This window comes from Pleurodeles waltl, chromosome 5 (assembly GCF_031143425.1).
Source record: "Pleurodeles waltl isolate 20211129_DDA chromosome 5, aPleWal1.hap1.20221129, whole genome shotgun sequence".
In the NCBI taxonomy this organism is placed as follows: Eukaryota; Metazoa; Chordata; class Amphibia; order Caudata; family Salamandridae; genus Pleurodeles; species Pleurodeles waltl.
This window is the reverse complement of record NC_090444.1, coordinates 1,186,558,646-1,186,571,581: the sequence shown is the minus strand read 5'-3', so window position 1 is coordinate 1,186,571,581 and position 12,936 is coordinate 1,186,558,646. Positions and strand designations below refer to the sequence as shown.

At 42.2% G+C, this 12,936-nt stretch overlaps 1 protein-coding gene across 3 annotated transcripts in view; it reads left to right on the top strand.

Annotated features, from left to right (window-relative positions):
• ATG5 (autophagy related 5) overlaps positions 1–12,936 on the top strand; it is a 370,935-nt gene that overhangs the window by 205,609 nt on the left and 152,390 nt on the right. For all 3 annotated transcript variants that reach the window (XM_069235428.1, XM_069235426.1, XM_069235427.1), the window contains one exon: positions 2,524–2,618. In XM_069235428.1, the coding sequence (XP_069091529.1) occupies positions 2,524–2,618 (95 nt within the window). The remainder of the gene's footprint in view (positions 1–2,523; positions 2,619–12,936) is intronic.

Here is a 12,936-nt window from a genome sequence, read left to right as displayed (position 1 = left end):
CACTTTGCCATCATACCAGGAATGATCACATTTATTGCAGGCCACCCTGGGTATCTTGTGCACAAAGGTTCAGGAGCATTCCCATATCTTAGAAGAAAAAAATATATATGCCATTACGTTGTAAAAATAATAACTGAAATTCATAATGGTAGTTTTTCAAAACTTAGAGTAGTTTGAGCAATTAAATCATTTTAAATAGAGCAACCCTGCCAGCCACTGACACAGCAAGAGTTTGAGTTCCAATGGAGTAATTCAGTTTAGGTTTTTCTCAATAGTGGTGCCAGATTCAAGTCCCACATCGATTAGTCGTCTGAATTTCCAGATATTTAAAACTGGTCTGTTCTACCAACAGCCAGTTGATCGCCAGATACCCTCACTGTAATGGATAGAGGACAGACTTTTCCATGTTAACCCCTAGATCTGATAATATACAGATTTTTCCTAGGATTTCCATGAGCCCTTGACCAGACTATCTAGGGTATTTAACATATAGAAGAAGGTCATCAGTGCATAATGACAGTCTATCACTCCTCCCTGCACCTCCAATCAAGACCCGGCACCATGCCCTCCATATGATTTTATGTGGCCAAAGGCTTGATGGCTATTGTGACCCATTGTAAATCATAGTGGGGGGGCTGGGAGGGGAGGAAACCCCTGGTATGTACCCCTACCTGTGGGCACTGAGAGGAGGTTGGAGGAATGGTATACCATTAACCCGGAGTTGAACAGACAGCTCTGTATATAAAAGCTGTATGTATTTCAGAAACTGAGGACCGAGACTGACGCGCTGAAGGACCTGGAGAAGGTAACTCCAGTTTAATGTGTTCAGTGCTTTTTTGAAGTCTTTTAGGATAATAGTGGCTAGTCCATGCAAGGTATGGGCATGTTCCATAGCCAGTCGTACCCTGCTCATGTTGTGCCTTGCTGACTGCCAATGCATGAAAACATTTTGATGTAGATTACCAATGAATACATGTATATAGTCAGGTGGGTGGTTAGAGCCTTGGCCACTATCATGCCTCCTGTATTAATCAGTGAGACTGGGCACCAGGAACTACTGCAGTCAGTCGGGCGGTGGGAAGGGAGTTGCGATTTCAGGATAACTATAATTATGCTGCTTGTAAGTATGAAGTCAAAGTCCCAGTGTGGTGTTCTTCAACTGCTTTGAGAAATGTCGCATTGTGAGAGACGCTTCCGCTGGGAAAACGTTGGGATCTGAAGTCTTAGCATTGTTTATTGATTTCAGACCTTCATTAAGCTCCTCTTCTGTCAGAGGCCTCTGCAGTTCCAAGTGTTCTTCATCACAGTGGCCAGTAATAGGTAGATCTGTCAGTATCCAGTATCTTCGGCCTTATGCCCTAATCTGTGGATGGTGTGCTTTATAAAATTCACAATAGTACATGGCAAATGTAGTAATGGTTTGCAGGTCTACAGTCTTGTTACGCTTTGTTCTGTAAATCATGGATGAATTGTATCCTTATTGCTTCATTGCCAGCCAATACAATAATTTCCCGGCATTGTCACTTGGTTGATATATGCGCCATTGTGGCACTAGCGGGATCGTCCTGGCTGAATCTACTTGCATTTCTCTAGTAGTTAGATTTAGTTGCATCTCTGCAGACAGAGGTGTCTTCATCATGTTATGCATTTTGCGACTGAACTGTTGTAGAACGATGCTTCTGTCAACTCTGCAGTGTGAGGCTAAAGTGCAACTGTTGTTTTTGCCAAGTATGTCCCTGTTCGGATGTTTAACATTTTTATTTTTCATGCCACATGAAGGGCTTGCTCACGGCTCATTGATACCTATGATTTTGGATGAATATTTGGTTTCCAGGTGGTGTCTCCAGAGCAAACAGTCACATTTAAATGCTCTGAAGTGGCTAGTGAGATGCATTTAAAGAAGATTTATTGATTATTTTGGAGAACTTTGACTACTTGTGCATGGAAATAGTCTACATGTGAATCTACAGCGAATCTACACATCTTGTGACCCCCTCAGCTAAATACATTTATCTTTCTGTCATATGTGGGATTAGGCCTACTAGGGGGCTTATTTTAGAGTTCACTATACAGTTTTCATTGCCATCATAGCTTTTATGTAGCTTGCACTGCAGGTCAGGGTATAAAATATTTACTCAGCTCTCAGACACCCATGGGTAGGACCTTTTGTTTTGTGGACCTCTTTTTTGTACTCCATTACATGGCTAGGAGCCAGGCTAGATGTAATTTACACTCAGGAAACAAGGACTTGAGAGAGCATAGATAAACCTACATCTTGTTCACTGCATGTTCATTGCTGAGTCGTTTTTTGTTAAATTTGGTAGAAGGATTTCACCTACTACTGAGCGAAATGCTAGGCACATTGGTAACTTGCTAAAGTTATTTAGTCACTAAAAAAGATTGTTGAAATCTCCATACTAGCTTGCTCTGCAAGACAGTGAGGTGGAAGCAGTGATGTGATACAGGAACATGAACAATATTTTACTTTTAACTTTAATGACTAGTATTCTATTTTCTTTTCAGATAAATTTGACCAGTTTTGGTCCATAAATCGAAAACTCATGGAGTACCCAGCAGAAGAGAACGGATTTCGATATATCCCATTTAGAATATACCAGGTAAGGTATTAAAGAGATCCATATACATGATGGTGAGCAACAGGATATGTTTTAAATTCTCGGTGGTACAAGTGATTGACAGCGACTGCTTAATTTCCGGGGATAGAATTGCCTTGAAGGTTAGTGGCATGTTTTTTGCCGGTGCAATAGGATTCCATTGTAAGGTAATATTCTTGTTTTGTGGCTTTTCATCTCTAATATATATTTCAGGAATGCTATTAAGTAAGGAACATGGTATTTACTTATTTTCACTCGTGTGCTATCAAATAATCTCGCCTTTCCATTCCCAAATATTTACAACTTTTCAGTGGATTCAACTAACCCTACACGAACGCAAGAAAATCGACGTAAATAGTAGATTTACATGCAGCTATGAAGAACGTGCATGACTAGATGTGGCAGATTTGCGTTTCAGATTTGTGCATTTGCCAGAAAGACTGTTTATCCCTCCACCTACATGAAATATGCAGGTTTCCTGTTTCCCACCATGGAAATTCACTTGTTTCTTTCTGCCTTTGAATGAGTAGTTTGTGAACATTTCAAGAACAGAAAATTACCTACTAAGTTTGGAAACGTAGACTTTGCATGCGTTTGTTTTAAACCGAAGATAATCTGTTGTACCAGTACATTGTGTTTAATATTTGGGTACGGATACCCACAGATCACGATTGTGTGAGTTATTATCTCCGTGTTCATGCCTACACATGGCTTTGGTTTGCACCGAAGTTCTTAATAGCTGCGCCACAATGTTTGAGAGTTGCACCCATTACCTTTATGTAGAATTAAGTAATTAACAACAACATACTTCAAGTTAGATTCTGAACGTTGGTATTTCCGATTTTTCGGCTGCTCCTAACTTTGAGGATCACGTTTTGGCTGAGCCAAAAAGCATGGTATCGGAAAGCTTTTTTTTGCGGGCGCATATAATACTAATCAAAGGCTTAAATGTAAAAATGCCACCTTAAAATGTGGCAGGGATATGTTAGCAGTAACTAAAATGTGCACTCGTCTGTTTCTGCGGCTGTGCACATGTGATAAGACAAAATCACTCGGTGCAAAACAGGCAATGGATGTAGTGAGCTGACCCATGTTGTATTCAGTGCTGGGTGGAATCAGATTGTGAATTGCACTAAAACATTCCAGTGGATGAAGATAATTGACTGAAAGCATGTAAAAGCATTAAGTATGTTTTTTTTTTTTTTATGGATTCTATTGAAAATTAGAGGCTGACAATGCGGCTAAAGTTGTCTCTAGGCGAGGTATAGGGTCCAACTTCATGAAAGTTCATAGTCAAGCCCTTTCTGCTAAATACAATTGTGCAAGCCAAAGTTTCTGCATGTTAATTAATTTTTTTGTTTACCTTTTTTAGCTAAGCAAACAATATGTCCCTGTTGGTTCAGACTGAATATGTGCTAAATAGTTTGGAAAGCAAATGTAATCATATCTGGTTTTTGTAGAAAGCCTGAGCTGAGGCAGATTTTTTGACAGTTTGTTTTCAAGGCATTATTGATATAGGACAGGCATCCTTGGTGTTATGTGTGCATCCACAATCCATGACTGTAATACCTGGGTGTTTAAAGCAGAATCTGTCCATGTGAGGGTTTGTACTTTTGAGTACTCGATGAGAATGACCAGCTGATATTTGGGGGTCTGGATTTCATAAACATGAAAACTGATATTTTAAAAGCAAACATTATGTTTTTTTTCCTCAGAAAATTGATTGTGTTTGTCCAAAATGAAAGTGGTATTTTCAGAAAGAGAGATGATGATGAAGCCAAAACGTTGCAGTTCCAAAACACATTTAAAGTTTATGTTTGGAAGATAATTAAAGCTGAGTTGGAGAGGTGTATTGCTGTTGTTATGTCCTTTGTGCCTGAGGGCATGTGTTGCTCTGGCTGTTGTTTCTTTAGTCACAGGGATACATTTAATATTGATAAGCTTTTAAGTGCCATTTCTTTTGGTAACCTTGCGAGAAGTGCTTCGATGGTTTCTACTGATAGTCCTGCTTAGAGTGGCCCTAGTGTAATATGATCTATATTGTCAATAGTTTACAGTGATAACATTGGCTGGTAGATTAGGAGGTCTTTCACTGAGCAGATGTAGCTCTCACAGAAAAGGTTGGGGACCCCTGCTCTAAGCTATTCCGGCGAATCCTTGGAATGTTGATACATCAGTCGACACAATCTTCTCCAGGTGTGGGATTCTTTACTGCCCTGACTGTACATATGTTTCAGGAGCAGTATGAACGTCCAATTTCTAATTACACTGCTCAAACTGTAAGGCACCCATCTTACTCTCCCAGCAGCACACACTGCGGGAGGGGTGGAGCAAACTTATGTGTCTGGATCATTGCCTCCTTTGCAAACATTCCTCAAATTAGAACCAGGACAGGGCCCTCATTGTTCACAGTATGCTCAAGTAGAGCTCATGATCAGAGTGGGTACTGCATTGTGGTCCTTCGTACCAGATCATGTTTTCAGCATTGAGTGCTCCTAGAGCGCATCTGCCTTTTCGACTGCCCCGCCACGCACATGTATTTTCTGTTGATGATGATTGAACTGCAAATAAACTGTAATATGTCATTTATCTATATCCAAAAAGCTAAAATTGTATCAGAAATTGTGTAAAAGAAAATGAATGAGTAAAAACTGATCTACCGGTACTAAGAAGCAAGAAATGAATAGAAGCGAAGCCACATCGTTGTAGCCTCAATGGTTGCTGATGCTTCAGAATTGAGAAGAAATCTGGTTTAAATGATGCCACACAGCCCATTAGCATGATGGGCTTCCAAGACCTGGTTGTCTACCCTAATTGAGGTGCTCCGTGCTGGGGTACTTTGGCACTTGCCAGTTACAATAACTAAACGGCAAACAAATTGGTGAATGCAGCTTTGTTACATTTCTCTGGTGGGTTTAAAGGAAACTCTGAAACTACAAGTACCGTAATGTGAAGGTTAACATGTATAGCTAAGTAACCACACTTCCTCATCCTTACCGAAGCCACAGTCTTGAGGCTGCCTATTATTTTTCAAGTATGCAACAATGTTTGCAAATGCCCATCTTGGGTGACTTGCCATTCCTAAAGATGAGCCAGTGGTGACAGGGCAGAACCACAGAACTGATGCGGGTGCTTTGACCCTTAAAAGATGAAGGACCAGATGTAAAGAGCCGAAAATAATTTTCTGTTGCATTCAGTGTCAAACCAAAATCTTCTCTTTCTAATTTGGTTACTGACACTGGAAGCCACTAAGGAGGGATTAATCTGTGTAAGCCAACATGCGTTCCTGTTCTTAGGGAAAATCTAAACTCACGTGAACCCTTCTCAGGTGAAAATTATTTGCCATCCTTTTCACTGGGAGTTATATCTTTTGCAGCAACTGTGATGTTTACGGATAGTGTCACCAGTTTCAGGCATGCATAATTGTAAGAGAGGAACCCGACAATCCAGGACATGCCAAACCTTGGGTTTCAAGTGCATTCTATCTTAGAATTCTGCCTATACCTCAAGACCACTGGATTTGCACCCAAAGGCTAGAGGTTGAGGATCTAGCTAACAGAAAGCATTAGAGGCAGGGCTGAACTTCTCTCTCTGCTGCAGATACAGAAAGACTGCCATTATCTATGAGTCAGATGCAGCTCCAATAAACTCCAGTTGCTTACTCAGGATGAAGTTGGACCTTTTCGTGTTCACTAGCCACAACCGCAGAAGGTGGCACTCTGCATGTGAAGCCTTGCATAGACTGGTGAATTGAGCCAATCTATAGCAATTACATATCAAGACGAGGATGAATGAAAACCCATCGAAAGACCACCCTTGGAGGTCGACACGAATCTTTGTACTCAGATAGGAGTGTGATAACGTCCTAAACAACATGAAACATAAATTCAAAACAATAGCATTTAATTATGGAGACATTACATTTCATGAACCATGACCTACATGGCCATGAGTCACCACACCAGTTTAGTAAGTTCAAACATTTATTACCCTAAATTAACAACACTAAAGTCATGTAAATCATACGAAGAATCAAATGGTGCAGATGTAGAAACAACACTGGCTGACCAAACCATCAAAAAAATCTCAATCTAGACAGAATATTTTTCATTAAACTTTCAAGAATCACCATGCAGAATAACAACAATAACAGATGAATAAATGAACCCGAATACATTTAGTTATCGCAGATGAATTATTAACAATCAAATTATATTTAACAGTTTATTTTAGAATTTGTTATCCCTAACTATTACTCTGATTCTGTAAGCATGTTTGGGCTTCATGCGAAAAGAAAAAGAAGACAAAAATTAATTTGGAAAACATCTGACTATGGCACTAACCAAAAATAGCGGTCTCCTAAATGGATAGGCAAGCAGAGATGCCTTTATCAGTGAAGCATCTTCAGGCTTCATACAGGACATGAACAGGGTCACAGTTCAGTAATTTATGGCCCTATTGTGTCTGAACCGTCAATGACAAAAAGTTAAGGACACAACACATAATTTCACCAGCTGAGAAAGTAGGAATTCTGAGTTTACATCATCTAAACATTGCTATATTAAAACCCTAGAAAGCAACTAGCTATAATTCTATTGAAGTCTGTGGGTTGGTTTAGGTCATAACCAATCAGTTTTACTCCACATTCTTTATTTTTTCCATTCATGATTGGGCCATGTTCTCCTGCTCCTGGTCACCAGTTTCCGCAATAGAATACAATTGTTGCAGGTTATACATGAGCACTGCAAACTATTGTTTGAATACACATTATCTCATCCCAGGAAGGACAAGTTCTACAAGGAAAGAACATAACTTTTCCACAGTGTGCAAGGTACCCAGGATATTGAAATTCTATTTCTCTAAACATTTGGGACATTTTAAAAAGTCAGCAACAAGTGGACAATGAACATTGGTTTTCTAGAAACTGCTTAGACAGAGACATTGCATAGCCTTTAAAACGTAGCATTAGCTTTAGGCCTCTTTATATAGGCCCATATTTAATTAAACATTTTAATTTTCAGATCTAGGGGCATTCTCCAGGTTGGGATGTAGGGCAACATGTACTCCCATGCAGTGGTCCTCTTCAAGGGGTTACAATCGAAAACCTTGCAAGCTAGATATTCTGCATCTATCTATTTACCTACTAATGTCTCTCTGCAGTAGAGCAAGACCATACTTGTGTGTAAGGTGTGCACCCATGGGTAGAATGAATATTCCCTGCTATTTTGATATATGGCTCCCCCCACACATCTGTGACCACCTCATTTGTCTTTCACTAGGACAGAGACTTCAGTGCCGCCATCGATCTGTCAACATCAGTATCTGGCACCACGTTGAAGTCCCCAACATACACATAAGGTTGGGATGGGCAGAAATAGGGTCAGAGTGGTGAGGAAGGATGCCACTTGTGTGTTAAGGCCATATACCACTATCAATGCTATGCAGTTTCCACCGAGCAGCCCCTGCAGAGTTACGTACCAACCCTCCAGGTCTGCCCTCGATTATGACAATTGAAACAATACCCCAGGTGCTACCCAAATGACTACCCCTCTGGCATATTTAGAGCATGCGGTACCCACCAATGTGCTTCATTATCACTTGAGCATCTTGACCATTTCTGTGTTGATCGTACAAGTTTCCTGCAGAAATGCAATGTGTATACCTCTGCACTTGAGGTAGGTATGAATTCTGTATCGTTTGGCGTGGGTGCCTGTCCTTCGAACATTCCATGTATTGTTATTATATAGAGAGGGGATATTTGTGATTGTGTCAGGCACTATGTCCCCTGTATTAATGTGTAAATATTAAAGCTCCACTCCAGGAGGTCTGGTTGGACTATGTATACTTTTGTGTCAATCTGAGTTCCAGTAGATGACCTTGAAGCATAAACTATGAAAACCCCAACTCCCTTTGCTTGGTTGAGTACCTGGAACTTCCCTCACCAAATCTTTGGCATCTGAATTTTTTTGCCTATTTATCATGCCCATGTGGTAATGGGAGGGGCGCTATGCAATTCCACTCTGAGTTCTCTGCACTCCACCCTGGACCACCACGCCCAATCACCCACTGGCCCCAATCCCCACACCCTCCACCCTTGATTAGTAATGCTTACGATCATTGTTCTCCTCAGGTCATGTACAATGTATGCAACCAACAAAGGATGTCCATTAACTACTCAATCAAGTCCACCATCATAGGTGTCAGCCCGAGGCTATGACTTAGGGACAGCAAGGCTGCCTCCAAATCATTACTATCTACATCAGTTTGATGCTCTTGATCGTCCCCCGAGATAGACAGTCTGGGACTGGTGTGCCTTTCGATCTCTACCACTATCATGGCCCATTCTTTACCTGCTTGTCTTTGAGATGGCCATTCACTGAACTTTCCATAGGGTACTTTCTTTTCTATCCAGAACTGCCTGGGGGCAATCGAGTCACCGCGGACCCCCGCTTCACGGGCCCCCTTTAGCGTGTAACAAGGAGTGTGCCTCTGCCGGGGTTTAAAGAATTACACTTTGCGGTTGTCTTAAATCTAGAGAATGGCCTAGAACAATGATGCAAATCATATCTGAAGATCTTGGAGGCATAGCTTAACCTCTCAGAATGATTCTCTTCTGCGTTGTGTCTCTGTAGTATAGTCATGAAATATACTCCCTTGACTGTTCTTGACATCCATGGCCTGCCTAGATTCTTGTAATCCCTATAGTTAAAAAGTCTTGCCACAGCCGGTCTGGGGGGAGCTCTATGTTTTTGTTCCACTGAGAAAAATGCAATTGCTTACCGGCCAGTGCAGTATGCAGAAAACACTTTTCGAAATACAGTTAAATGCTGCTTCCCTCGGCCCGTTCTGGAAGACCCAATATAACTACATTATTCCTGTGGGATTGCCCTTCTTCATTCTCAGTTTTGCAGTTTCAGGAATTGTACTTCTGTTAGAGGGCTTTCATGCATGATTGCATGTCACTCACTGAGGGACCTAACGCTGCAAATGTATACACGTTTGTCTCCACCCGTTCCACCACCTTTCTATACTCTGCCCTCAGCTGTTCCACTTCAACTGCCACTGCATCCCATTTGGGCTCCAATGTAGATTCCGCATCTTGATTAGCCTTTAGTATGTCCCCTAGCTGGGTGGTGCGTTCCTGCGCTGCAGTTTTGGAGGTGCTGTGTACTCCTGTTGTGGGATCCTGAATCTCTGTTGCACACTCAGGGAGCCCCTGTGGCCCTCAGGCTTCATGCCCCTCATTTTCTTCATGGTATCAAGGGAGACAGTAGCCACTCCAGCCCCCGGACAGCTCAATGTTGCAAGCCTAGCAGTTTCTGCAAGCTGGGATGCTCCCTTATAATCCAACATCATGTTGGGGGGCCTTCACATTCAACAACTTATCACTGCACTGCCACACTTATGCACTAGGCCGTGCCAGGCCACACTGGCTTTCCAGTGTCTTGCTGTGATCACTTGGGCCTGTTGGATGTGCAAACATGCAGGAAGACAACACCAAACCCCCCAGATTGCCCACCAGTGCCACTCACCAGTGGGGGATAGGGATGTCCACTGTCACAGCTTAAGGAATGCCAGAGCAAAGCCCCACTCTATCGACATCTCTGTGGTACTCAGTCCGAATCTCTGTAAGGAGAGGACAGGGGAACTCCGAATGGATGTGTTGGGTTGAAGGGAAACGACTGCTACTCCCCGGCCAGCGTCTTCTGATGATCACTGCTGCTCCTCTGTGCCCGTGCAATGGGGGCCCAGCGCCATTGTCATCTGTGGCATAGGCCCTAATAGGCTGTGCCAGACAAAACAGCTCACCGCCCCTGCCCCTGGTGGCCGACCAAAAGGGGAAGGGCAGTGTTAGAGCTCCATTGCAGCCCTAAAGCAATTGGGGAGGATATGGCCCAGGAAACTACAGGACACCTGGCAACAGGGATCGGGGCTCTGACCACAGTGCACATGCTCCCAGCTCTTCCGACCGGGCCAGCTCGGTGCCCCAGCCACAGCGTATTGCCACCGCTGGGCCTCCAGATAGCATCCAGCCGGCAGTCAGCAGTCCCTGGGGTGTCCACCTTTAAGTTCATGCTATGGAATGTGCGGCAGGGGGGAGGGGTGGTTGTGATGTTTGAGGGGGTGGGGGGGAAACAGCCAGAGCCCGGAGCCACGTGACTTACTCAGTTCGCAACATGGCCCTGCCCCGCTCGATAAATTGTAGTTGTAGTTCTAATTTGAGTATCAATAACACTATTGCATTTTGGATGATGGGGCCTCATCTGCAGTAGCGCTTAAATCGTATAGCATTCCATTATAATGCCCTCACAGATCCAACACCAGAAATGATAATAGAAAACATCCTGATGAATGTGCTGCTTTTGCAGGGGTTTGTAAATGTTACTATACGTACCTATGTATTGTTTTCAAAACATTTGCATAGTCAGGATGCTCCTACTTATTAAAAAGAACCACACAGAATGTAAAAATAAATTGGTGAAGGCACACACTCATTTTCCATCCTTGCGCAAAAACTTTGATGTGATCCCAAATTAAATTGCTTACAAGTTGCTCCTCTCATCTTGGGGCATTGAAGACAAAACAAAAGAACATCTGGTGGAAAATCTGATTGCAGCTAGGAAGGATTAGTCCTTTGTGTTTAGTCATCGTGAACAAAAATACACATTGTCAAAAAAGCGCTTGGATCAGTTTAATCTGTCTAGGAAGGGCTCACGATCACATATATGTGTCTTGAGTTTTTCAGCTGATAGAATACCGTTTTCCCAGAGAAGCAGAGCCTGAAGGGCTGTTTTCAGTAGATGTATGGATGCATTTTAATCTAAAAGTTGTCAGTGCACATACAGCAGTAGATGTCACTGGTAAAGCAGTGCACCCAAAAATAACTGTGACAGCATATATGAAAGCCCATAGTCCAACTATCCTTGCATATCAAATGGACAAGAATGATAATACCTAATAAATAAGGAAAATAACAGATCAGCATATGTGAGTTTCATACTTCTCATTGGTCTGCTGAATTTAATTTTTGTTCTTTGTTGCCACTAGTATTTGGAAGGGGGTATATTTGAATGTGTGGTACAACAATCCCTGAAATGTACAAAGATAGCCCAGTCTCCAATTTAAATATTGTAAATGTTCTTATTTCAACCAGACTTCTGCCATGTCCAACTTACAGTATGTTCTGTACCTTGCATTAAGACCAGAATCAAGGAGCCTACCATGGAGTGTTAGACCTCCACCTTGAATATCAAAGTGAGAGAATTGTTGGCGTTTCATCAAGGGCATCAGTAGCTGTGCTGCAGCGAGAGAAGTAGCATAGACACAATGGAGAATACATGGAAGGCTGTAAATATGCAAGCTCTGGGCTTCTCTGATGTGCAATTGAATGAAGATCGTGCAATCCTGTAGCACACCGTAGTTGCAGAAAAGTTGACCCATTTTTACTACTCCGGTCCTGATTCTGCATCCTTGCAGAGTTGAGGCTGATTTTGAAGATACAGCTTATATTTTAAAGAGGTAATCATCTATACCCATGGGCTTTAAAATGAAAACTGTGTGCTATATTTTGGGGGTGTTCTGCCCACACCGCCTTTCTCTTTCCCTTTTTCTTCCCCCCTCATTCTTCCCCTCTTTTCTATTTTTTCCCTGTAACTGCTTGCTTTTTGACTTTCTTGCCTTTTAGTTTTGTTTCTTCGTATTTCAATGTTTCCCTCTATGTTCTGAATTGGCAGAGCAGTAGAGACTACTGTTCCAAGTCTTTACACCAGAGTACCCAGAAGGAATTTTGGCTTTCCTCTACAAAGTTTAAATTTTGTGCATGCAGAGGAGGGTTTGGTTAACCTTCCCTCCAAACCACTCCTGCCCTCCTTCCCACGTCCTAATGCTGCTGTTTCAATAACTTGAGATGGATTGCAAAATACAAAGCTGCACTCAATGGACGTTACTGTGGTATGTGAAAAGATCAAGGGCCTGGTCCCACTCCCTCTTCATTTTATGCAATCAACCCAACGCTTGATGAGACCTTGCATCTCGTCAAATTAGTGCATCAGCTGACTCAGGCAAGCGCATCATGGGTTAAGATAGACCAATGCGTAGATCTCTTCCCTTCAAAATATGCTGAGGAATTTGTGTTTGGTATGTTCAAGCAAGACAGCACTTAAACAATAGTTGCATGTAATGAGATCTTGTGGACTCCACTATTCACTCTTCTTTGCATAGACACACCTAACTCAGAACAACTTTAATGTGCAAGCAGTTTCATTTAACTATGAATGGAAGACTCCATCCTCACATTCACCTCTCATTCAGATGGTGAAGA